Source organism: Garra rufa, chromosome 25, assembly GCF_049309525.1.
Source record: "Garra rufa chromosome 25, GarRuf1.0, whole genome shotgun sequence".
Classification (NCBI taxonomy): Eukaryota; Metazoa; Chordata; class Actinopteri; order Cypriniformes; family Cyprinidae; genus Garra; species Garra rufa.
The window spans coordinates 23,131,392-23,157,323 of record NC_133385.1 but is presented as its reverse complement, the minus strand read 5'-3'; the positions used below and the strand labels follow the sequence as shown (position 1 = coordinate 23,157,323).

General features: G+C 35.9%; 2 protein-coding genes across 3 annotated transcripts; both read left to right on the top strand.

Annotated features, from left to right (window-relative positions):
- The first annotated feature begins 4,732 nt into the window (after window positions 1–4,732).
- On the top strand, window positions 4,733–9,037 carry pim3 (Pim-3 proto-oncogene, serine/threonine kinase). The gene is made up of 6 exons (XM_073831320.1): window positions 4,733–5,104; window positions 5,369–5,478; window positions 5,573–5,623; window positions 5,712–6,075; window positions 7,519–7,695; window positions 7,793–9,037. Exons 1-6 carry the CDS (start codon window positions 5,017–5,019, stop codon window positions 7,960–7,962), a joined length of 960 nt encoding a protein of 319 aa, XP_073687421.1. The 5' UTR covers window positions 4,733–5,016; the 3' UTR covers window positions 7,963–9,037.
- Window positions 9,038–11,984: 2,947 nt separating this feature from the next.
- brd1b (bromodomain containing 1b) lies at window positions 11,985–25,469 on the top strand. 2 transcript variants are annotated; one of them, XM_073831318.1, is made up of 13 exons: window positions 11,985–12,296; window positions 14,785–16,149; window positions 16,237–16,393; window positions 16,479–16,610; window positions 16,802–16,930; window positions 17,680–17,992; window positions 18,078–18,338; window positions 19,014–19,487; window positions 19,574–19,703; window positions 19,787–19,917; window positions 21,502–21,611; window positions 21,961–22,115; window positions 24,033–25,469. In XM_073831318.1, the coding sequence occupies exons 2-13, from the start codon at window positions 14,804–14,806 to the stop codon at window positions 24,199–24,201; spliced, it is 3,507 nt and encodes a 1,168-aa protein (XP_073687419.1). In that variant the 5' UTR covers window positions 11,985–12,296; window positions 14,785–14,803; the 3' UTR covers window positions 24,202–25,469. The 2 variants fall into 2 exon arrangements, with proteins under 2 accessions (XP_073687419.1, XP_073687420.1); XM_073831319.1 differs by lacking the exon at window positions 21,502–21,611 and having other exon boundaries at window positions 24,033–24,194.
- The last annotated feature ends 463 nt before the right edge of the window (window positions 25,470–25,932 follow it).

Here is a 25,932-nt window from a genome sequence, read left to right as displayed (position 1 = left end):
AAAGTAATACATTTTATTTTATTTTTATTTTATTTGACAAATTATGATATTTAAATAATGAATGGAATAAGTTAATTAATTAACAGTTAATTTTTATTTATATCTGTTTAATTGACTACAGCTACTACTTATAATAAATATACATTTCATAGTCAGAAGTATTTGGGAAAGTACCTTTTTGTTAGGCTTCATGATATCAACTTTACGTAATTTCAATTATTATTAAATCAGTAAATTAATTGACAGAATTTAATTGCATGTTTTAATTGAATGATAGCTCTAATTTCTATAAATAAATAAATAAATAAAAAAACAGATATTTCAATATATATGTCAGGATTATAGCCTGTTTTGTCTTGTTTTTCCCCCATGTTTCCCATTCATTTGGTTTAGTCCGTGTTGTCCCCTTTGGTTTTTGTATTCTTTTGGTATAGTCTTGCCCATATTTGTATTTCCCCCTCATCATCCTGTTATCTCGTTTGTAACCACACCTTGTTTTCTGTGTATATTAGTCTGTGTCTGATCACGCCCCAGTGTCCGTCCTTAATGTTGCTTCAGTCTGTTTTGCTCCATGTTCTTCGTTTGATTTTTACAATAAATATCAGTTTACTTTATTCTGGTTCCTGCCTGTCCATCCTCACTCATCTACCAGCAATAACTGTGACAATATATTGAAAAATCAAAAAGTCAAAAATATTTGGGATAATTTTAAATAAGTAATACATCTATGTATTTATATATTTTTTTTTTATTTGGATTCATTTCAATAATTAATAGAATAAGTTCATTAACAATTAATTTTAATTGCATGTTATCAAATGATATCTCTAATTTCTATAAATAAACAAGAAACCATATTTCAATACAAATTTAACAATTAAGTTGAACGTATTTAGGAAAGTTATACATTTTATTTTTACATATTTTGATTGATTTTAATAATTAATGAAATAATTTACCATTTTTGAATTAATTACCACAATTTTTAATTACATGTTTTAATCGACTTACAGCTGTGGTTTCTATAAATAAATAAAACTTGTAAAACTATATATTTTAGAATTATATAACCAACAATATTTGGGAAAGTACTACATTTTTCAGAAACTTTCTTAATTTTAATAATTAATGAAATCGGTAAATTGACGCATAATTAAATTGCATGTTTTAACTGAATGATAGCTCTAATTTCCATAAATAAATAAGAAACATTATGAAATCAAAGTATTAAGGAAAATAATAAATGTTATTTTATTTACAATTATTATAATTTTTTGACTTATTATAATTAATTTCAATAATTTATGGAATTACTTAATTAACACAGTTTTGTAACACAGTTGAGTCAGTATATATGAAAATGCTCATACATTTATTTTCAGGTTTTGAACAAGTCAAAGACAGCATGTGGTTTTCAATGGGTGCATTTCAACTAATACCTGTAATAGGTGATTATATTTTTCCTATCTTTAAATATGCTTTGGATTTGACCATATGTTCCAGCCCAGTGAAAAGGTAAGTGATTGTCTAACCCTGCCCTCCAGATAACCTCTGAAGAGGATTCACAACTGTACACTATAAGCCCCTCTTGTCAGCGAAAACAGTGGGGGTCTTTGTGATCAGTCCGATTAGACGTGTAAAGCTGCATAAAGCCACTTTTGCTACAGGTTATCACATTTTCTTCAGGAATATGTCAGACAGAGGTCATTATGACAGATCAGCCGGCAACAATAGTCCACTGTAGCTGGGAAATCTCAACTGAATTTACTATGGTACAACACACCAGAGATGTTAGGAATAATCGAGTGAATGTAAACTCACCAACTAAGTCACACACTAGACGTTTTTTGTTCATTTTGAGCACATGTGCTTTGGCCTTACATCAGGTAACTGCTGAAAAGCTTGAGGGATTTCCCTACTGATTGCTCCAGTGTGTCTCATAAAAGCTCCCTGAAGCCTTGATGTTCTTCTCAGGTATGACCTAATGAATCTGGCAGGAGATGAAAGTGAGGAGATGTTCTTTTTTTCTGGGAAAGCAGGAGAAGAATGACATGTAATAATGTCGCGTATTCACTGTCAGGTGTAAGATCTGCAGTCATGGCTCATTACAGTACGTTTTATTCTTAGCAGCCATTTGTAGCACTTTACATAAAGTGCACTCAGAATTTATGTGTAATTGCACATTTTATTCATCTCGTTCTGAGATGTAGCTATTATTTTTATATACGGGCTAAGCAGTTCGATATCAGTGTCTAATGGGTCTGGGGTGCACAGCTGGAAATGAAGGAGTCTGTTTGCAGAGGCTGTCTTATCATATGAATTTTCATAACAACGTTCATCCTCTATCGCAGCAGGGGATCACTGTTTACCTTGTCTGCCTGTCTTTGAGACATCCTGTCTGCGTATTTCCATCAGCGTCTTTCCAAATTACCTCCGTAGATGAGCGAAATGATGAGGATTGATCTGGACAAAGAGATAATTCCAGAAAATAAATCTAAAAAGGTTCACTCATATGCTTGGTATAAGGATCTGACCGAGTATTTAATGGAGACTGTCATATAATCTAGTCTATATCCATAGAGTAGCCTACTAAATACTTTATGATGTTACACCATGCAGTTAGCCTATATGATCATTCATTATGAATCATACAACTGAAACTAGATGATGTATATACAACAGAGTCTACTTTGTGGCTTTCAATGCCCACAGCAGATGCCTATAGCTATACTGTATGACTATATTGTATTAATTTATTTTACGCAGACACATAGATTATTATTATTATAGATTATTTTAATTAATAATAATATTATTTATTATTAATATTATTTATTAATATTTTTTATTATTATTTAAAATACAATAATAATAATACATTTTTTTAAAAATTGCTTCTGCTAATAATACATTAATATTATTATATTAAATATATTATTATTTTTCTGACAGACATATTACTCCACAGTGCAAGTACATAAAATACAGGATTCACACAAAAATAGAAATTAATATAATTTATTAATTTCATTATAATTTAAATTATAATAATATTTATTATTACTCTAATTAATAATAATATGTTAATGTTTTATTATTTGTATTATAATTTAAAATATAATAATAATAATAATAATAATAAAAATTCAAACTAAAATTATACATTTTATAAATATTTATTATTTATAAAAAAATATTTGCTGCTGCTAATAATACATTATTACTATAATTTTAAATATATTATTATTTTTCTGTCTGCATATTACTCCACAGTGCAATCATATAAAATACAGGATTCACACAAGGATAGATAGATAATGTGCTTTATTAATATTCATTGTTCATTATTGTGCAACCCAGCAATATTATAATAGATAGATAGATAGATAGATAGATAGATAGATAGATAGATAGATAGATAGATAGATAGATAGATAGATAGATAATAGATAGATAATGTACTTTATTAATATTCATTATTTATTGTTGTGCAACCCAGCAATATTACTCTAATTATTAATAATAGTAATATTATAGTATTTTTTTATTAATTGTAATAATAATTTAAAATATAATAATGATGATAATAATAATAAGTAATATTACTCTGATAATATTTTAATGTTTTTATTATTCATAGTATTTATTACTTTTTATTATAACTTAAAATCTAATAATAAAATTCAAAATAAAATAATACGTTTTTAATTATATATTATTTATAAAAATTATTTGCAGCTGCTAATAATACATTATTATTATAATTTAAAATATAATAATAATAAGCAGTATTACTCTGACAATAACATTTTAATGTTTTTACTATGATTTAAAACATAATAATAATAATAATAATAATAATAATAATAATAATAATAACAATAATAATATTTAAAATAAAACTATACGTTTTAAAAAATAATGTAATTTTTAATTTTAAATATATTATTATTTTTCTGTCTGGCATACTACTCCCCAGTGCAATTTTATAAAACACAGGTTTCACACAAGGATAGATAGATAGATAGATGATAGATGATTGATAGATAGATAGATAGATAGATAGATAGATAGATAGATAGATAGATAGATAGATAGATAGATAGATAGATAGATAGATAGATAGATAGATAGATAGATAGATAGATAGATTAATATTCCTCCTCAATTACATATTCCTCCACACTCTTTACACACAGGGACAGACAAACAGACAGACAATAATAATAATAATAATAATAATAATAATAATAATAATAATTTGCTTTGGTAATATTCATTATTGTTATAATTATAAATTATTAAAGGTTCTTGTTCCTAAAAACTTTAAAGCATTCTTTTTATTACGCACAGGCACAACCCAGCAATATTATTCCAATTAGTCACAGCGCAATTATATAAACTGTGCAACGTGGTTGGTCTTGTTATATAGCCTAAGCGCAAATCTCTCAGACGAGGTATCCATGGGCGTCTCGCACTATTTACCAACGCACTACTTATCCCTACTAATAAATGTTTATACATTTACATTGTACTTCTAGTTTTGATCACTCAGTATTTATTCCTTCTTGAACCGCTAAAAAATTCTGAGAAGTGTGTTTATTTTTAATCTGATTGTAGTGCGTTTCTCCGTCGCGGAGGGATCTGTGCAACGCGTCCAGCGCCCAAACACTAGAATTAAGAGTTAATACGGTCTCCCCGCTCTCTCTCACACACAGACACATCACAACAACCGAGCACACCGACCAGACTCAAAAGCGCAAACGTGTGCAGTTCTCTCTCACTATGGGTGCGCGGGGACTGAATCATTTGTGAATAATTACTGGAGATTGACACCATTGTAGACGAGGATTCGGAATCGTTTTGTGATCGTTCGTGGGATTTCCGTGCGGAGTCCCACTCCTAAATACCTTTTTAAAGGGAATTCGGTGTTGAAGCACGGAGTGCCGGTTTCCCGGTCCGACGCGCATTTACGCATCTTAAGGACTGAGAATCGTTTTGGGAAGACGACAGAAAATGCTACTGTCCAAGTTTGGATCTTTTTCCCATATTTGCAACACAACCAACATCGACCACTTGCCGGTGAAAATTCAACTTCAAGCAGGTAATTGTTAGACGCCGTTTTTCAATTTCACAACGTTTTTCAGTTTCATTTTGAATTTAATTGCGTGTCCTAAATGTATCGTCTAATCGTATTTTGCATAACGTTACGCGATATATCTATCTGCTTAATCGCTACGTGCCTGTCCGTGACCTGCGTAACGTTATGGAGCCATTTTGTTGCCAACCGAGCATTGTACACATTCGGTTTAAATCACGTTGTTATACCAACATACTAACTTCTAATGCTTTTCTCTTGTTTAAACAGTCAAAACCGAAAGGGAACCGTTTGATAAAGTGTATCATGTGGGTTCGGTGCTGGGAAGTGGCGGGTTTGGGACAGTGTACGCCGGTACTCGGATCTCAGACGCGTTGCCGGTAAGTGCTTGCTTTGTTTTGGTGGCAGCACATGGCCGCGTTTGGCGCCACAGTCACACATTCATATGCGCGTTTTTTCTCTTTTTGTGTCTAGGTTGCGATTAAACACGTCGCTAAGGAGAGAGTGACCGAATGGGGTACGATTGTAAGTAAAGTATGCTTTTATTTGTGTATTTTATTGTGCATTTCTCAAACGCTGGGTTGTGTCTAAAACACGCGTTTTTGTATTCCAGAACGGGTCGCTGATTCCACTCGAGATTGTTTTGTTGAAGAAAGTGGGGAGTACGTTTCAGGGGGTCATTAAGCTCATAGATTTTTATGAGAGACCCGACGGCTGGTTGATTATAATGGAGCGACCGGAGACGGTGAAGGATTTATTCGACTACATAACCGAGAAGGGCGCGCTGGATGAGGACACCGCCCGCGGCTTCTTCAGGCAGGTTTTGGAGGCGGTTCGGCACTGCTACAGCTGCGGGGTGGTTCACCGGGATATCAAAGACGAGAACCTCCTGGTGGATTTACGCACGGGAGATCTCAAGCTCATTGACTTCGGCTCCGGGGCCATCCTCAAGGACACCGTCTACACAGACTTTGATGGTGCGTCCTTGACTCTTTTACCCATCCTGCTTTGCATTGGCGCACCTGACGCTTCTAACAAAACGCGTTAAAATATGAATATAATATATATGAAAATATGTGAAATCCTGACTTGAAAGAAATAATTTCTCCAAATAATTAGCATTAGAGTTTAAGACAATTAAGTTTCTGAATTGAGTGCTGAGTTTTATCTAGTCTAGCCTGGTTTCGAAAGGTTTTAGACGCTTCTTTTAGGGAAACCACCTAAAAACTGTCTTTACCAGGCTGGAAGACCTGTTAAGTCCATCATAGGCCAGCAAGCTGTCTTTTTGTTTACAATTTAATTGAGTGAAAAGTGAAAGACACAATATGAAAATTACCTTTTTACAACAGAATTTCATATATTTGTGACCCTGGACCACAAGTATATTTGTAGCGAAAGCCAACAATACATTGCATAGGTCAAAATTATTATTATTTTTTTTAATGCCAAAAATCATTAGGATATCAAGTAAAGATCTTGTTCCATGAAGATATTGTATAAATTCCAACTTAATTTTTAATTTGTAAAATGCATTACTAAGAACTTTAAAGGTGATTTTTCTCAATATTTTTGCACCCTCATATTCCAGATTTTCAAATAGTTGTATCTCAACCAAATAATATATAACATGCATGAATGGAAAGCTTATTTATTCTGCTTTTTAGTTTAAAAAAATTGACTTTATGACTGGTTTTGTGGTTCTGGGTTACATATATTGTTTTTAGTAGGATCCAGTCCTCACAGGTTATGTTATGAGCTTTATACCTGTACAAATTTGTTTTATTGTTTAAAGGATAATTTTGTTATTCAGACAACATTACTCTTGCATTTAAAGTCATGTAATGTAACTTAAGCCGTTGAATCTGAAAGATAAGTTAGTGGAGAGGATCAGCTGTTACTGCGTAGCATCTGTTTGTTGTGAAACCTGAGTTGCGCCACCACGTGATCCATCACGCATCCCTGTTTTTGTTTGGTATCCAGGCAACTCCTGGCCTTTGGGGGCCTGTCACACCACCCCTAGTGAAGGGGCTTTTGTTGGAGGAAGTGACTCATGCTGGAAGCATGTGGAGTTGCCATAGCTTGTGACTGTTTGTACCTGAAAGTCTCCCTTTTAGATCACCCTCCTGTTCTAGCTTGCTTGTGTTTTTGGATCAAGCCGTTCCCCGGCTCACAGCGAGGCTGGAGGAGGGAGGAGAGAGTTTGTGCGAATGCCAGACCGCTGGCGCCCCCCTTGCTAGAGTCAGCTGACTGGAGCGGCTCATTATACAGTGCTGCAGTGTAATCAAAATCGGCGCTTTTGACGCCAAAACGAGACGATTATGAAACGAGTGTTGTGTCGTGCCAGAAATAAACATCACAGAAAGAATGCTTTTGTAAGTTTAATTCTCAGTGGATTGAAAAGTCAATGTTTTATTTTGTAGGCACGCGAGTGTACAGTCCTCCTGAGTGGATACGTTACCACAGGTACCACGGACGCTCAGCAACCGTTTGGTCCCTTGGCGTCCTACTGTACGACATGGTGTGCGGAGACATCCCGTTCGAGCATGATGAGGAGATTCTGAGAGGACGGCTCTTTTTCAGGAGAAGAGTCTCTCCAGGTATGTTCTGAACCAGAGATACCCCAACCAATGTAAACAATCCAGCCTTTTGTGTGTGGATGAGACCTAACCTTGCTGTTTTTTCCCTGTTCATCAGTGTGTCAGCAGCTCATCAAATGGTGCCTCTGCTTGAGACCTTCAGACCGGCCCACTTTGGAGCAGATCTTCGAGCATCAGTGGATGCGCATGGAGGAAAGCCCAAAAGCAGAAAGCGGCAACATCACGCTTCACGCCATCAGCACAGAATCGGGCAAAGAAAGCCTTTGACGGATGCGGGGACGGCGAGTGAATGGACTCTGAGACCTTTTTGCTCTTGTTCCCAGTCTGTTGGTTATCAGGACTTTGGTTTATGTTGCATAAATGTCTTTTTTTGGTTGTGTGTGTTTTTTTTTTTTTTTCTTGCTAAGGGTGAGTTGTTACCCGTAGGGATTGCGAGCAGCAATGCTACTGATCCTTTGATCTTACTGGTTGCTCTTATAGAGCTTGGACATTATTTTTTCCTTTTAGACTATCTTTTTAGTTTTCGGTGCCTTTTTTGGAAAGCTGCTTTTATGGGATTCAAGTCACGACAGACACCAGGTGGATTTTCATGGATTTTAGGGGAACTCCCCTGGATTCATGGGAACCTTCAAAGACTGTATCTAGTTATGTGGTGGGTCTCCCTTGCCCTCTAGTGGTCGAATACTTGAAGTACACACTTATTACTCTCTTAACAGTATCTCTCTGCTGCTCTGCCATTCATATTCACTATTTTGATGGGTTTCCCTTCTGCTGTTGTTTTCTGAATGTCTTCCACTACTTCATCTCTGTTGACGTCACTTTTTAGACTTTGCTTAGCAGAGACTTGAGTGATGTGCACAATCAATGCAATATTCATGGACTCACTTACCTTTCCTTTTTTCTTTTTTTGGACTTTTTTTTTTTTTTTTTTTTTTTTTTAAATACAAGTATTTGTATTGTATTTATGTACTTTTTTTTTTTTTTCCTTCCATGTATTTTATTTATTCATGCAATACAAACATTCCACATTCAGTGGCTATTTATTTATTTATTCATTTTATACCATCTGCAAAAAGTAAATTGAAATTGTTAAATGTAAAGAGTTCCTGGGCTTATCTTTAGTTTAACCTAAAGGATCATAGACACGCTAAAGCTATCTAATACTGATACAAATATACGATTGAGATGTTTAGTGATGCCATTTTCTGATGTAGTGTAAAATTTAGAATCAGTTTTTTCTCCATGTGAAGTGGAAGTAAAAATGTGTTTTAGTCCTTCCACTGTGACAGTGTGGAATTTTTCGTTTTTTTTTTCGAACTGGTGAAACATTTATTTTTTTATATTGAACACAATAAATTCCTTTCATATGTAAAGAGTTTGTGGTGTCTATTTAAATTACATCCCTATGTTTTCATGAGCAGTTTGTGAAGATGCTACCCCCTACAGACAGTGAAACTGAAATTTGAGATTGGACTTGATAGCTTTGAACATTTAGTAAACTAACGTTTCTCCTAAAATCTGATTTTGAACACGAGAAAGTAGCTACAGCTTGTGTATCTGACTCACCGCTTACAAGAACTGGCCAAACATCCTGATGAGTAGATAACATTACTCACTTTAGTCAACAGGGTATGCAAATGTGATGACACATTGGTGTTAAAGCATTACTGTCAGAGAGTAAAGCTTAAAAGGCTTTATGATTCATTGTTATATAATGCATGATTCAGATGTAGAATCACCTGAGATTATTAAATTGTACATACTGTTACAAAGGTTTCAAATATACCAGGTACAAAATGCATTTGGCAGGTAATAACCCTTACAGTATATGCTGATGAGTTAAATACTCTCATTTAATAATAAAAGGCGGAATTTAGATTAAGAACAAAATTATAGTGTTCCACAAAACAATTATCTCTCTTCTATGGAAAGATCAATTCAGATTATTCTTTCATTCTTCACTATATGAGTTGCTGGATCGATAAGAAGACTTGACTTTGTTGTAACTGGAGCAGTTTAATCAAGATTGCTAATCTACCGCACCCTAGCGTTTACATTAACGTGTGTCCATAATCATAATAAATAAACTCGATAATGGGTTGACAGTAGTTACGCAACTAATTGACCAGTGACTTTCCCATGATTTGTAATTACAGTGATTTACTAACATTACTAGCTAACATAGAACGTTCTCAGAACTTTGGCAAACATTTTGGAAGGTTATGAACAAATGTTCTTCCAGTAACATTAATAGAACATTTGTTCAAAATTATCTGTTTTTTCCTTAATAATGTTAGCAAAATTTTATTCATTGTTTATGGAACATTTATCTGAAATATGTGACTCTGGACCACAAAACCATATGCCATATGGGTCAATTTTTTGAAAGACTGAGATTTATACATTATCTGAAAGCTGAAATAAATAATAAAAAAAGCTTTTCATTATTGTATGGTTTGTTAGGATAGGACAATATTTGGACAATACAATTATTTGAAAATCTGGAATCTGAGGGTGAAAAAAAAATCTAAATATTGAGAAAATCGCCTTTAAAATTGTCCAAATTAAGTTCTTAGCAATGCATATTACTAATCAAATATTACATTTTGATATATTTATGGTAGAAAATTTACAAAATATCTTCATGGAACATACTTTTTTTCTTAATATCATGATTTTTGGCATAAAAGAAAAATCTATAATTTTCCTAATTTTGAATGTTCAGAAAACATTTAGAAATAACGATTTCATAACTTAAAGGAAACGTTAGCAAAACAACATTTTATTTTATATACAGATAGAACCACTAATGAATCATTAATTTGTGTATTATTCAATCACTGATTTATTAATTAAAATAAATATATTAATTTGTTAGATAAATGCACCACTTTTGCAACACATGAGCTAAGCATAAGACAAAAACACATCACAGCTATTTATAAATCAATATATTTTAAAATTAATATTAAAATACACTACCAGTCAAATGTTTTTGAACAGTAAGATTTTTAATGTTTTTTTTTAAAGAAGTCTCGTCTGCTCACCAAGCCTGCATTTATTTGATCCAAAGCAATTTTCTATTTTAATATATTTAAAATGTAATTTATTCCTGTGATCAAATCATTACTCCAGTCTTCAGTGTCACATGATCCTTCAGAAATCATTCTAATATGCTGATTTGATGTTCAACTAACATTTTATTATTAGTATCAATATTTAAAACAGTTGAGTACATTTTTCCAGGATTCTTTGATGAATATAAAGATCCAAAGATCAGCATTTATCTGAAATAAAAAGCTTTTAAAACATTCAAAAGCTTTAAGTCAGTATAATGATTATTATTTTTTTTGTTTTGTTTGTTTTTGGTGAAGAAATTATAGAAATTGATCATTTTATTTAGTAGGATGCTTTAAATGAATCAAAATTGATGATAAAGACATTTATAATGTTACAAAAGATTTCTATTTCGGATAAATGCTGTTCTTCTGAACTTTCTATTCATTAAAGAAACCTGAAAGCAGCAGTTGTCAGCATAATAATAAAAATAAATGTTTTTGAGCAGCAAATCAGAAAAATGATTTCTGAAGAATCATGTGACTGGAGTAATGATGCTAAAAATTCAACTTTGAAATCACAGGAATAAACTACATTTTAAAATATATTCAAATAGAAAACAGCTATCTTAAATAGTAAAAATATTCACAATGCTTTTTGCTGTACTTTTGATCACATAAATGCTGGCTTGGTGATGGTGAGCAGAAGAGACTTCTTTAAAAATATAAAAAATCTTACTGTTCAAAAACTTCGGACTGGTAGTGTATGCATTTTTAAAATTTAACAGATTTATTCATAAAAAAAATAATTAACTTCCAGTAATTTTTCAGGCATGGCAAACGTTTTATTTGTTACTATTTATTTATTTGTGGAAAACAATAACGTTTATAATACTACAATTTGAGCACTAGAGGTTCCCAAACAAAAACCCGCGTGGCGCTCTTTCGGTACAGACACATAAAAGTCAGGCATAGAGTAACATTATATAGGTGATTTTTTTTTGTATTTCTTCTCTAAACTAGAGTCTAGGGTGACATAAAATTAATAACTGAACAATTTCGATCACAAAACACACAGTATCCATTATGCTTCTTGTCTAAAAACAAGCTACGGGGTGCTGCCTGCCATCCGCTTCCTTATTTTTGCCGCGGAACGTGGTGACGCGATGGCGCCGTGCGTGATGACGCATGCGTAAGGCGATGGAGAGCTGCAGCCGCATTGTTGTGGGGGGAAGAGAGGCGAGCTAGCCTGCTAGCATAGTGCCCGTACGGCCAGCCCAATAACGAGCGAAAACAGGCGCGGTAGTATGGTCGAACTGTTGTTATCTTGAGCGTGGAACCCCGGCTTTTAAATGCTTATTTTTGGATCCGGCAGACCGTTACGGATACCTCAAATTACCCGTGGAATACAACGGAGAAGCGGCTGGTGGACGGTAGCGCGGCTCGTGCACGGATTAAACCTACTGCTGTTCAGTAGGCCACAACGCTGCTGCTTTTAGCTCGGCCGTACTGCCTTTGAAGCTCATTTTAACGTCGACGGCGAAGGTAAGAAGGAAGCGCAGCGTCTCTGGGGGTTCATTCATGTGTTTGCGGGTTTAAAGGGCGTTTGTGTTCACGTATTACAGCGCGTGTTTTGTTTTGTTTGACGCCATGTTTGCAGTAATGTCGTTGGGTCTTTCCAAACAGCATTAGCTCACTAGCACAGCCACCAGCAGGCCGCCGGATCCAGTGTGTGTCCTTGCTGCTCAGTTTGTGTGTGATTTCTGTCCAGTCCAGTGTGTTTGGCCTTGTTCTGCCCTGCCCCCCTCAAACAAACAAAAGCCTGGATGTAAACCATGGCTGTTATCGGTTAAACGCCAGTTGATTAGTTAAATGGGTTAATGTGTCAGTGTGTGGAGCTTTAAAAGTCAGTTATGGGTTTTGTTGAAAATTATACATTAAACCACTCAAATTGAAAGTTACGTTTAATACTATTGTGTTATTGATATTTTTTTACGGAAGAATCAAATAATTACGTCAGATGGCGAAACGCCACATATTGGCAAAAATACAAACGCACGCGCTTTTTTAATCTGTTTCCATGCCAACTTTAAAACTTGGGTTTGGGTTGCTATGGTTACCAGATGGGATGTGTGCTTGCAGTTATGCCTGTTCACACCAAGGACAAGTTTTAAAAATCGTTATTTAAACTGAACCCCGGGTGTTAAGACTTGAATAGCTTAATATAATGTAAATTATGTTTCTTACTGAAATATGCAGTAGAAAATCCATTGAAAAATTACCTTATTTAAAAAAAAAATCCTCATTGTTTATATACATATTTTGGACTACGGGGGGCGCCATTATTTCAATGACATCAAATTGTTGCACTCCTTGAGCTACTGGCCCTACCTGTTGCTATTTTTATCACAAGACAACTTGGAATAGAAAACTTAGGGAAAAAAAATACTGATACTATGACCACATTTTGTGGCTTTTCCAAGTTGTGTAGTGGTAAAAATTGCAACAGGTAGTGACAGTAGCTCATTGAGTTTAACCATTTGTAATCAAAACGCAAACAGCATACATTTTATATGGATACTCTCCAAAATGGCGCTACGGTGACGCGGAGGAGACAGATTTTTCCAGCTGATGAACTGTCCAAATGTTGACAGCCGATTAAGCGGGATTAAGCACATGCAAAATAAAGTTTGTGTAATGTATGTGTCCCTGGACCACAAAACCAGTCATAAATGTAAATAAATAAATAAAAATTTAGATCAATTTAAGATATTCGATTTCTGCTTCAAACGATCATGAAAATGCAGTAATCGAGATGAAACGATTATTGGGCCCACTCCGCCCCCTTACCAGTGGTGTGCTTTCGCTCCCTTATAAAAGTATAATTTCACATGCAAATCAGCAATATCATGTAACGTGACTTTCATAAAACGGGACATGCTTGATTTATTTGTTTCTTTGTTGTGTTTTTAATAGTACGTAATAAAACTTGCGCTGTTCTGTGTATGCGCTCAAAAAACGGAGCAGAACTCGTTGTAAAGTTATTTAACTCAAGGTGCACGCCTAAACGGTCAAATACACACAAAAATATTTCAAAATGAGGCGCTTGGTGATTATTCATGTAAACCCTTTTCAGTTATGGCTTAAATGATCATAAACAGTTGAGAATGAAAATATGTGTGAAACAGTATATTGGATCCGTGTGGCACTTAAAGCAACAAATATTTCTTCTGCTGTCTCTGTGCTTAATATTAATAATACGTAAAAATACAAAGAGAAAAATCACTTTCTGCTCTTGAAAGAAGGACTTTTGTTGTTTAAGTAAGAAACAAAGCATGTTTAACTTTTACAGTGAAGATGGATGCTGTTTTATTTTACATTCAAATAATTACATTCAATTTCTGTAGTATTGTTAGACTACTTTGAACTTGCATAAAAGTATTTAGTATTTTTTTTTTTTACAGTTTTTTTTTTTTATTATTATTTTTTGTATCTTTTTTTTTTCTGTTTTATTGCCATCCTTAAATAAATCACTAATATAAAGTTTTGGACCCAGTCAAAATCGTGTTAAATAATCGTGATTACAATATTGACCAAAATAATCGTGATTATGATTTTTTGCTAAAATCTTAATTTAAGATTTAGATGGAATCCGAAATACAACTATTTGAAAATCTGGAATCTGAGGGTGCAAAATAAATAAATACAAATGTGAGAAAATCACCTTTTAAAGTTGTTTAAAAAAAAAAAAAAAGTTTTTAGCAATGCATATTACTAATTTAAGAAAATTATGTATTTATATACAAAATATTTATTGCTGCAAGCGCTTATAATAAACAGGACATTTTGTGAACACTACAGTTAACTTTGTAATTAACGTACCTGGTGTAAATGGATGTTTACAGTGTTGTTAGATTGATTTATAGCATCTGTGTTTGCACTTCGATCCAGAAGTGAAATATAATCTGTGGGGGATACAAATTGTGGCTTTAAATCAGCTAAAAGTTGACATGTGCTTTTCTTTCTTCCTCAGTTCCTCTGCGGCATTCAAAATGAGGAAGAAGGCTCGACATAATCGTGTCTCCACCCCGCAGAGGCCTCCCTCACCCATCAAACCCTCACGTAACCGCGAGACCTTGACGTATGCCGAGGCTCAGCGCATAGTCGAGCTGGAGATCGACGGCCGCGTGCACCGACTCAGCATTTATGACAAACTGGACGTCATCGACAGCGACGACCCTTTAGCTCAGGAGATCAGCGAGTGCACCAGCAACAAGGAGAACACGGAGAAGCCACAGCAGGTCCTCGTGCGCTCGGTGCGGCTCAAAAACAACCAGCAGAAGAAGAGCGCCGCGTTGACGACTGTGCAGGGTCCGCCAGCTCAGGGCAGGCTACCAGAGCCAAAGATCCGAACGGTTGAGTACAACCTCCCGGCGGTGCCGCGGAGGCCGTCGGCGTACTACACCTACATGGAGAAGACGCTGGACGAGCTCGACGAGGAAGTGGAATATGACATGGACGAGGAAGACTATGCATGGCTCGAGCTGATCAACGAGAAGAGGAAGAACGACGGCTACAGCCAGGTCTCTCAGAACGTCTTTGAGTTCCTCATGGACCGCTTCGAGAAGGAGTCTTTCTTCGAGAGCCAGGGCCAAGGCGACCCTCAGCCGCTTATCGACGAGGACGCCGTGTGCTGCATTTGCATGGATGGCGAGTGCCAGAACAGTAATGCGATTTTGTTCTGTGACATGTGCAATCTCGCCGTGCATCAGGAGTGTTACGGCGTCCCCCATATCCCGGAGGGACGCTGGCTTTGCCGACACTGCTTAAATTCTCCCTCTCAGCTCGCAGAGTGCATATTCTGTCCGAATAAAGGTGGCGCCCTTAAGAGAACGGATGATGATCGCTGGGGGCATGTAGTCTGCGCCATCTGGGTGCCCGAAGTTGGTTTTACCAATACTGTTTTCATCGAACCCATCGATGGTGTGGCAAACATTCCTCCAGCTCGCTGGAAACTCACCTGTTACCTGTGCAAGAAGAAAGGAGTGGGTGCTTGCATTCAATGCAGCAAGGCTAACTGTTACACGGCTTTCCACGTGAGCTGTGCTCAGAAAGCTGGCCTCTACATGAAGATGGAACCCATCAAAGAGGTCACCGAGTCAGGAGCTACGTCATTCTCTGTGAAGAAAACGGCGTATTGTTGCTCTCATACGCCTAATGGTTGTGTGAGGAGACCCCTTACTATATACGAGGACTCCAAACCCAAGAACGGTTTGTGTCAGAAGTCTGCTCACAGGGATAGAGCAAAGGGATGCCAGAAGAAGAAAAACAAAAAGATTGAAACGGAGCCCGTCGAAGAGGTTCCAACAGTTTCCGGGCCTAGTATTACACCTAAAAGGTCAGTGAAACATTCCTAGAAAGATTTTTCTCATATTTTTGTTGTTTTGAATGCTTCTTACGTTTTTGATTCTCCCTGTCCTTACAGTTTCAACACAATCCTCAATCAAGTTTCTGTCCAGAAGAAGAAGGTATTCGTGGAACGGGTTCTCAGTTACTGGATGCTCAAGAGACAGTCGAGAAATGGCGTGCCACTAATAAGGCGTCTGCAGACTGCCATACAAACGCAGAAAGAACCAGAAGAGGTGAGGCTTTCTTGGACCACAGTGATTGACAGTTCACGTCGTATGAATATGAATTTTGAGCGAGGATTTGTTTTTTGAATGACAGGCGCCATACGTTGAGGACCATCAAGCTCTGACAGAGCAGTTGAAGGACTGGCACCGTTTACGGCATGACCTGGAGCGTGCTCGCTTGCTGCTGGAGCTCATCCGCAAGAGAGAGAAGCTGAAGAGAGAGGAGGTACGATGGTTATAGTCATATAATGTGAAATAAAGTGGAACAGAAAGAAATAACTTTTAAACTATTTATTTAAAACTTCATATTAATTTGGTATCAAAGTGCTGGTACTTTTGTTATCCCTAATGTATGCAGCTACAATAAAAGTGTGTTTTGATGAAGTTAATCAAATTTATCCCAATTCCCCAATGCAGATGAAGTTGCAGCAGTCGGTTTTGGAGATGCAGCTTACTCCGTTCCCTGTCCTGCTGCGAGCAGTGCTGGATCAGCTGCAGGAGAAAGACCAGACTAAAATCTTTGCCCAGCCTGTCAGCATCACAGAGGTACGTCTGTCTCATTCCTGTGGGCTATGAGTCATTTTGGCCCTATCAAACCATACATTTTTTTTTGTGTGTGTGAAATGTAAAAAAAAGAAAAGAATTTAAACTGCGGTTTTGGATAGTGCATTTTGTTTCATGAAAACAAATCTCATTTCTTTTTCATCTGATCTTGCTTGTGCTATGAAAATAGTAGTTGTATTTTCTGTAAAATTGCTTTGGAAAACGATTGTTTTAAAAAAAAATATTAAAACTTCTTGATAAGTTAATATACAAAATGTTGAATTTATACTTGTTATAAATTCATTATACTTGTTATAAAATATCATATTTTTTTCATTTTAGATATATTTTTAATTTAGAATGTATATGTATTAAATTCATAAATATTAGCTATATTAGCTTTAGTGCAAAATCAATATAAAAGCCAGTTTTATGATTTTTTTAAACACTTTTTTTTATGTATATATAAATGGGTTGCTATACAAATCTATTTAACTGTCTTTATATTCTAGGAAAGGTGTCCCTTGCAGCATTGTCATCATTTGTATTTGTGATCAGTGTTTAAAAACCATTAAGATTTGATTTAATTTTTAGGATAATTCACCCAAAAATTAAAATTCTGTCATACTCACCCTCATGTTGCCTTACAAGGTCTTACTGATTGAATGAGAAGTTGTGTCCAGATTTTTTTTGTGTGTACATGTAGTTCCTAGTTTTGTTCCATGCTTGATTTTTTTTTCTCTTATGTACAGGTTCCTGATTATCTAGACCACATCAAGCACCCTATGGACTTCTCCACAATGAGAATGCGCATTGACACCCATGAGTATACAAACCTGGATGAGTTTGAGAATGACTTCAACCTCATTATCAACAACTGCATGAAGTACAACGCCAAGGACACCTTTTTCTACCGCGCTGCTGTGCGTCTGCGAGATCACGGTGGAGCGATCCTCAGGAAGACTCGGCGGGATGTCGAACGGATAGGCTTTGACTTCCCCAGTGGAATTCACCTTGCTGAGCCTCCCAAGATAGAGCCACCTTCAGCATTGACCTGGGATCAAGGTAAGAACCTACACTTTAGGTTGTAGACTTCTTAAAATTGGTTTGTTGGTGAACCTTTATGGATTGTATTCACTGTTTGTTCCAGTTGACCGACTGTTAAACCCAGCCAATCGTGAGCACATGCCTAAGGAGGAACAATTGAATAAGCTGTTAGAGATGCTGGATTTAACCACTGCCATGAAGTCATGCCCTTCCCGGAGCAAACGGCTCAAGCTGCTCAAAAAGACCATCAGTGATGTGCGAATGGAAATGGGTCACAAAACGGAGCCCCCTTCACTGGAGCAGGATAATCCCAAGGAAGAGGAAAAAGCACCTCTTATTCTACCACAAGTCACTGAGGAAGAAGGTACAGTTCTGTTGACTCACATAGGGGTTTTTCATTGGCTCACAGTAGCTGAAATTTAGTAAAACTGAAGTCAAAAGTTTACGCCTTGCAGAATCATACAAAATGCATGTTATTTTTTTATTTAGTACTGACCTGAATAAGATATTTAACATAAGACGTTTACATATAGTACGCAAGAGAAAATAATAGTTTTATGTAATAGGATTTATAAAAAATGACCCTTCAAATGATTCTTCATACTTAATTACCTGAACGATCCACAGCTGTGTTTTTTTTTTTTGGTTAGAGATAGTTGTTCATGAGTCCCTTATTTGTCCTGAGCAGTTAAACTGCCTGCTGTTCTTCAGGAAAATCCTTTAGGTCCACATATTCTTTGGTTTTTCAGCATTTTGTGTATTTGAACCCTTTCCAACAATGACTATGATTTTGAGATCCATCTTTTCACACTGAGGGACTCATATACAACTATTACAGAAGGTTCAAACGCTCACTGATGCTTCAGAAAACTGTATTTTGGCCAACTAAAGTGTCTAAAATTTCTGAGACCACTTATTATAATTATTATAACTACTACATGTAGTATTTATTAAAAGTGAATTATTATATAAATACTTCCTTCAAGAACTCTGATACTCTTCAAAATGTTTGTATTAAATATTTGATCTCTCATTACAGGTGACAAGTCATTACCTCCAAAGCTTGAGCCTTCAGACTCTCTGCCACTCCTGAAAAACTCAGACAGTCCCTGTGAACCTCCCACACTGAAACCCATGGAACCCAGCCCTGAAAAGTGCCCGAAAAAGGTCAAATTTGACGGGGAGACGTTCTCTACCTCACTTCTAAATGGTCTCTCCTCTGACGTTATGCCCTCTGAAAATAACGTTATGGTTGCTACCTCCACTCTTACCGAACCAGCAAATATGGTCAACCGGCGAACAGCCGTGCTGTTCCGGAAGTCAAAGAGTCCGCAAAAGTTGTCGAATGCAAGTGAATCCTCAATTGAATGCCCTCAGCTGGGCACTAAGACGTTCCTGTCAGTGGTCATCCCTCGCCTCGAAACCCTGCTCCAGCGCAGGAAGAGGACGCGCAGCGCTAGCGGAGACAGTCAGGGTGACGAAGATGAGTGTCCGATTAAACGCTTGGATACTGGTAAACCGCTTTCTCTCTTCATTTCAGGAAAGCCAGTACACTTTTCTCTCAGGGCATTATTATAAGACATTATTTTGTACTTACAGGCTTGTCTAATGGCTTTTCGGAGCCAAAGAAAGGGCTAACTGTGAATCGGCCGTCAGAGCCTCGTCGCCGCTGCGCTTCAGAATCCAGCATTTCCTCCAGCGGAAGCGGGAGCATCCAGGAAAACACGAGGTGGGATCAAGTACAGTGAACATTTAGTATACAGTATTTTCCAGGCTTCATTAGTCATGATGTATTATTTTTTAATGTTTCAGCGATGTCAGTCACGCAAAGAGCGGGAAAGGGAAGCTTGCGATGGCGAGACGAAACACGACGGATGATAAAAAAGAGCTGGTCAATTGCATGGAACCAGGGAACATTTCCAAAGCCAGCAAGCTGGCAGCAGGTGAGTGTCCAGCTTTTTGCAGCCATGAGTGGGTATGTGGGATTTTACACCAGCCCCATCCTTCAGTTCAGAGAAATGGATCAGACCCGTTCTGGCAGCTGCATCGATGTCCCGTCAGCTCTGTGGAAGCCCTCTGTCCTTCCTTTTGCTTGCTTTGCCACTGACCTGCTCTTCATGGCTTTGTCTAACACAAAGGCCGCTGCCTACTGCCGTAGTGTCTGCATGTGTGAAACCCTCATGTTTTAATAATCATCACGGCTTATCCTGTCCTTCTGGGTAGTTGCTGCTTACATTTGCTCTTTAACATAGCACTTAAAGGGGAAGTTTATCTGAAAATACAAATTGTCATCATTTACTGAGCCTCATGTCATTCCAAATTATTTTTTTTAGCCAAGAAATGTAAAATTCTGTCATTAATTACTCACCCTCATGACGTTCCAAACCCGTAAAAGCTTTGTTTATCTTCAGAACATAAATTGAAATATTTTTGATAAAATTCAAGAGTTTTCTGACCTGTTCAAGGCCCAGAAAGGTAGTAAGGATATTGTTAAAATAGTCCATGTGACATCAGTGGTAATGTTATGAACTAGTAACATTAGTTAGTAGTGACTTTATTCAACAATTTCTTATTTTCTGTCAATCTTTACCGCGTGAACCACTGATATCACATGGACTGTTTTAACGATGTCCTTACTACCTTTCTGGGTCTTGAAAGTGTCAATTGTGTTGCTGTCTATGCAGGTTCAGGAAACTCTCAGATTACATCTATAGCTTAATTTTGTTTTCTGAAGATGAACGAATGCCTTACAGGTTTGGAACGGCCTGAGAGTGAGTAATAAATGACACAGTTTTCATTTTTAGGTGAACTATCTCTTTAATATTATGGCAGAGGGGAAGATTTTTCAGTGAACCGGGCATGTTCTTTCCCTGAATCTATTGTGTAAATTCAGAGGAACCTAAGAAATCGTATTGACTACTTTTATGCAATTTTTGGAGCTTGACACTCCCTGTTCTTGCATAGACAAAAGTAGGAAGACTCAATGTACCTTTTGGTGGTTAATAAAAATAAATAGCAGCTTCGAACTGCGTTAGGGTGAGTAAATGATGGATTTTGAATTTTTTTTGATGAACTAACCCTTTTAAGGTAAATTCATCTCAAACTGTATTTTCCGAACGATTTCCTTGATTGCTTACTACCAATATGCTGAGTGAAATCTTTTGGCCTGCCACGTGCTATTTTCCCAGAAATAGAAAGCTTACTTCTGCATTCTGACTCGCAAGCATGTCAGAGTCTTAGTAGACTCATTAGTCACATGACATGTTTGACCTTTCCAGACCAAATCAGAACCATTTCTTATTCTGTTTTGATTTTTTTTTTTTTTTAAATAAGTATAAATTAGTTTTTGGAAGTGGCATTAGAAGCATAATAGTGTCTGGTTAATGGCTCGGCATGCTTCCGTTAAAGAAATGACCCACTGCTGCCGATTGCTGATTGGCTATAAATACTGGCGTGGCTCTTGAGGTGTTCTGCACCATTTTTTACGGTGAACCCCTCATAACTTTCCATTATTCCTACTTTCATAGAGATTGACAGCAGCAATATTTGGATGCCTGCTAACACTACACCACTAAATCTGGAGCCCCTTAAACTAGTTTGGGCCAAACTTAGTGGATATCCTTCCTATCCTGCCTTGGTGAGTGTGCATGTGTGCATGCCGTCAGAGACTGGTTCTCCTTCTCTTCCTCTTCATTATTTCATGCATCAGCCTCCTCAGTGGCCAACAGTCAACCATAACATTATTGCCAGGTGATACAGCCAGGATGTGTATGTGCATACATTTGTTTTGTGTATATGTGTGTGCGCGTGAGCGAGCGTGACCATAAGTGTGCGTGCGTTCCTGTGTTTTGTGGCAACCATTTCCATTTCCAACAGTTTATACATTAGCAGTCACAGGCACACTCAGAGTTACCAGGTTACCCGGCCTTTCGAGATGCGTGTTGGAAGGTTACTGTTGTGTTGACGGCCTCTCTGCCCACATGTAGATCATAGATCCTCAGATGTCTCGGGCGGGTTGTCATCTCAACGACGAGTACATTCCCACCCCTCCACGGGACGTGCTCAGGGTCGGAGAGCTGATGCAGTTCAGGTCCAAGGAGAAACTCTTCCTCGTCCGCTTCTTCGACAGCAAACGCAACTGGTGAGAAGTCTTGCTTTCAGAGAAACTTTCAAATATTTCTACAATTACTTCATGTGTTAATTTGTTTGACATTAGCAGTTTTACGCTGTTGTTTTTGCAAAATATTTTTAGGGTATTTAAACTTGACCGTTTAAACCATAATTTAATAGAATCTCTCATTTTTAAAATGATATTAGACAACGTTTTTACTCAGAAAACATACTAAAAGACATTTTTAAAAGGGTGTCTCCTTGAAGAATTTTAAAATTATCAATGATTAAATTGAAAGATTTTATATTATTTTTTATCAGTACTGTTGTATGTTTTTGTATAGTGAATTACTTAAGAGTGTTATAATATTGTAAATTATGTATTGATACTGCTATTAATGTTGCCATGAATATAGCCATTGTTGCTGACATGGCGCTAAACATTAGTAAATAAATAAATAAACTCAAGTTGTTAATTATTAAAGTTTAGTCTTGGAAATCATGTGATTGTAGATATTTTGCTCCATTAACGTTCCCTTGAAATATAAAAATATTATATTATTTCTGTATATAAAATAATGTATTTAAATTTTTCAGATGTGAATTGTTAAAAATAATTATATTTATAGCTTTTTAAATGTATTAAATATTTTTAGCTAATATTAAAGCTAAAACTAAATCTAATATTAAAGCAAAAACAAAAAAAATTAAATATTCATAATTTAATCTAATTTAAAAAAAAAATAATATAAGATGTTTTAAATGCAAAAACTATATATATATATATATATATAGCTATATATATATAGCTATATATTTTGCAGGTCTTCAAAAAAGATTTTATTCACGCTTCAACAAATTAAGGCATTAAAAGCATCTCAAATAAGAGCATGGCATTACATCTTACATGCATTGCTAAAAATGTATATCTTTCTTTTCCATACAAATATCTTAGCATCCTTAAATCAAGATAAATTGACTTAAAGTGCAAAATGTAGATCTTGTTTTCTGAAAAATTTAACAAAGTGAAGTGAGTTTGCTTAAAACAAGAACAAATATCTGTCAGTGTGGTATAAAAACTTGTTTTCCCTTTGAATTAAGGGAATTAATTAATTGTTGAATTAATTGCCAAGTCCACTAGCAGATATTTGTTCTTTTTAATTGAACTTGCTTTATTTGGATCAATTTGTCATTTTGCTTCTCAAGTAAATGTATATTGATTTAAGAATCTTTAGAGCCTTGTGGTGGAAAACAAGATTAAAATACTTATAAAGAACATCACTTTTTTTGTGGTGTGATCAGAAATTATAGTAAAAGCCATTTTTGTATTGTAGTGGTTGGGAGCAGAGCCTTAGGTTTTTTTTGTTTTTTTTTTATTAAAGTAATGGAGATTGGAGTTGTAAATGGAGCTAATACAACTCATTTACATTTAGAGAACATAGTGATGTTCCCTTCAATTTATTCATTAAAAATATTTGGTCCTTTAACTGTCTTGGTTTTTAAACGGTCTTAATTGTACCTCCATACAACCTGCAGACCCTGGTTAAGAGAATAACATATTTTTTTTATAAATTAAATAAATTTTTAAAAGGTCTATGTGTGAAATTATGTATCTGCATTTACATTAGTAATGGAATTATCATATTTAGGTTCTTGTAATTGAAATGTTTTAAACCTCTTTATTGTCCAGTCATTTATTTCTGTAGTATTGTACTGGACAGCTGTTTTAGCTTGAACAGGAAAAACTCAACACAATTCGGAATTAATATCTCACAATTCTGACTTTTTTTCCCTCACAATTCCGAGTTAATATCTCACAATGCTGACTTTTTTCTCACAGTTCTGAGTCAATATCTCACAATTTTGACTTTTTTTCCCTCTCAAAATTCCTTGGCTATTCTGCTTCTACTGGCATTTTGAAATAACTGTACTCTTGTATCTCCATCAGGCAATGGCTTCCTAAATCCAAGATGGTACCGTTCGGCACCGACAAGACCTTAGACCGAAGCAAAATGTTGGAAGGCAGAACGTCAGGCATCCGTAAAGCTGTGCAAAGCGCCTTCAACCGTGCCATGAACCACTTGAGCCTTGTCCAGGACTTAGGCGCTGGAGATTAATGGAGATCCATGTTGGAGGGTTTCATCAAGCCCCACGTTTACCCGACGCTACGCTCCCGTATCAGACTGGCCCTTCCTCCCGATTCTGTTAGGAGCCGGCGAGCTTCTCAACGGACAGAATGTGAGAGCGCCTTCACTCTCCTGTAATGTGCTGCAAGACTGCTGTGAACTCACACACTGCCATCTACTTTCCTTTACACTTCCATCACCATCCACGATGCGCCTCGTGTTTAACTCTGGCTGTATATAACGTCATCCTAAATTATCCAACACTAATTTATTGTTTTATTTTTTTTGGTTTGTACCGCACACGACCTCCTGGAAGATTTCTACTCCAAGGTAATTTCTCAAGCGCACTGAGGTGCGAACCCATCTGGTGCTACATCACGTGCAAAGCCTTGATTTTTCCATGCTAGAGACTTTTGGAAGGGGCTGTCGCACTTACTGTATCAAACTTTTGTTGTTTTTCTTCTTTTTTTTTTAACGGTTAAGTTATTGTAATGTCAATGCAAGCTTCTCCTCCTTGGCATTAACATGTTATCTACTTTTTTATATAAGAATATTCTTATGGGACACAACTAAGTGATGTTTGTAAATATTTATATAAAGCTAAGAAATTATATACATGTAATACTTTAGAGTGGGTTAAAAAAAAAAAGAAAAAATTCGGAGAAGAGGAAACAACAGTAGCGATGAAAGCCAGAAGTGCATCACTCATGCAAAACCAAAAATTTTGCTGCCCAGTTTTTCCTTCTTTATTTTGGAATGTTTATCTCTTTTTTTCATATTGGTTTGTGTGAATGTTTCAGGCAGATAGTATGAAAAAAAAAAAAAAAAAAATCCCCACAAGTTGTTGCTTTTTTTTCTTTTCTTTTTTTTTTCTTTTTTTACTGTGCTCTCGGGAACTGTATTGTAGGTCTGAATAAAGATGTGCCTGTACAAATGTGTTGTATTAGGACAAAGGAAAGTATGCAAAACTTTATATTCAGAGTAGGCATATTTTGGTGGAAGCTGTGTTTGCCTATTTTTGCTTTGTGTGTGGGTGTTTTAATCATAGCCATCTGTTGTGACTGTTTAACTGTGTCTCTCTCCAGTATGGATTCTGGGTAGCATTCTGGGTTAAAAACACTTTTTGTATGAATGTCTTGTATTGACCGGTACTCTTGTTTCTTTTCTCTGGGAGGATCACATTATAGCCAATGATAGTGAGTGCTGGCGAGATCCAGTATTTTTTAAGTACACTGAAAATAAACACAAAATTACAAATGCTTCTGTCTTGGTCTTTTTGATGGTTGATTTCTCAAATGTATAGAAAATAAAATTGTATGAATGTTTTACTACAGTGTTGTATTATTAAAATGTTTAATGTTAAACATTTCAGAATGAAAATATAAGGTGAAAATATTTTAGTTAACATTTTATTTCAAGTAACAAAAATGCTATGGTTTTAATTAACCTTCTACAAAGTAAAATAAGAATTTTCAAAAATGTATGGAATCCGTAGTAAATGAGAAAAATATGATATTTAAACAAAATAAGAAAAACTCTCAATCCGTTCAAAAGTTTACACCCATGGCTCTTAAAGCATATTGTTTCCTTTTGAAGCATCAGTGAGCATTTGAACCTTCTGTAATAGTGGTATATGAGTCCCTCAGTTGTCTTCCGTGTGAAAAGATGGATCTCAAAATCATACAGTGATTAAAAAGGGGTCAAATACACAAAATGCTGAAA

Coding starts and splice junctions, on each gene's coding strand:
- pim3 (XM_073831320.1), top strand. CDS start 5,017: ATGCTACTGTCCAAGTTTGGATCTTTTTCCCATATTTGCAACACAACC. Junction 5,105..5,368: donor GAAAATTCAACTTCAAGCAG/GTAATTGTTAGA, acceptor TTGTTTAAACAG/TCAAAACCGAAAGGGAACCG. Junction 5,624..5,711: donor TGACCGAATGGGGTACGATT/GTAAGTAAAGTA, acceptor TTTGTATTCCAG/AACGGGTCGCTGATTCCACT.
- brd1b (XM_073831318.1), top strand. CDS start 14,804: ATGAGGAAGAAGGCTCGACATAATCGTGTCTCCACCCCGCAGAGGCCT. Junction 16,394..16,478: donor CGCAGAAAGAACCAGAAGAG/GTGAGGCTTTCT, acceptor TTTGAATGACAG/GCGCCATACGTTGAGGACCA. Junction 19,704..19,786: donor AGCATCCAGGAAAACACGAG/GTGGGATCAAGT, acceptor TTAATGTTTCAG/CGATGTCAGTCACGCAAAGA.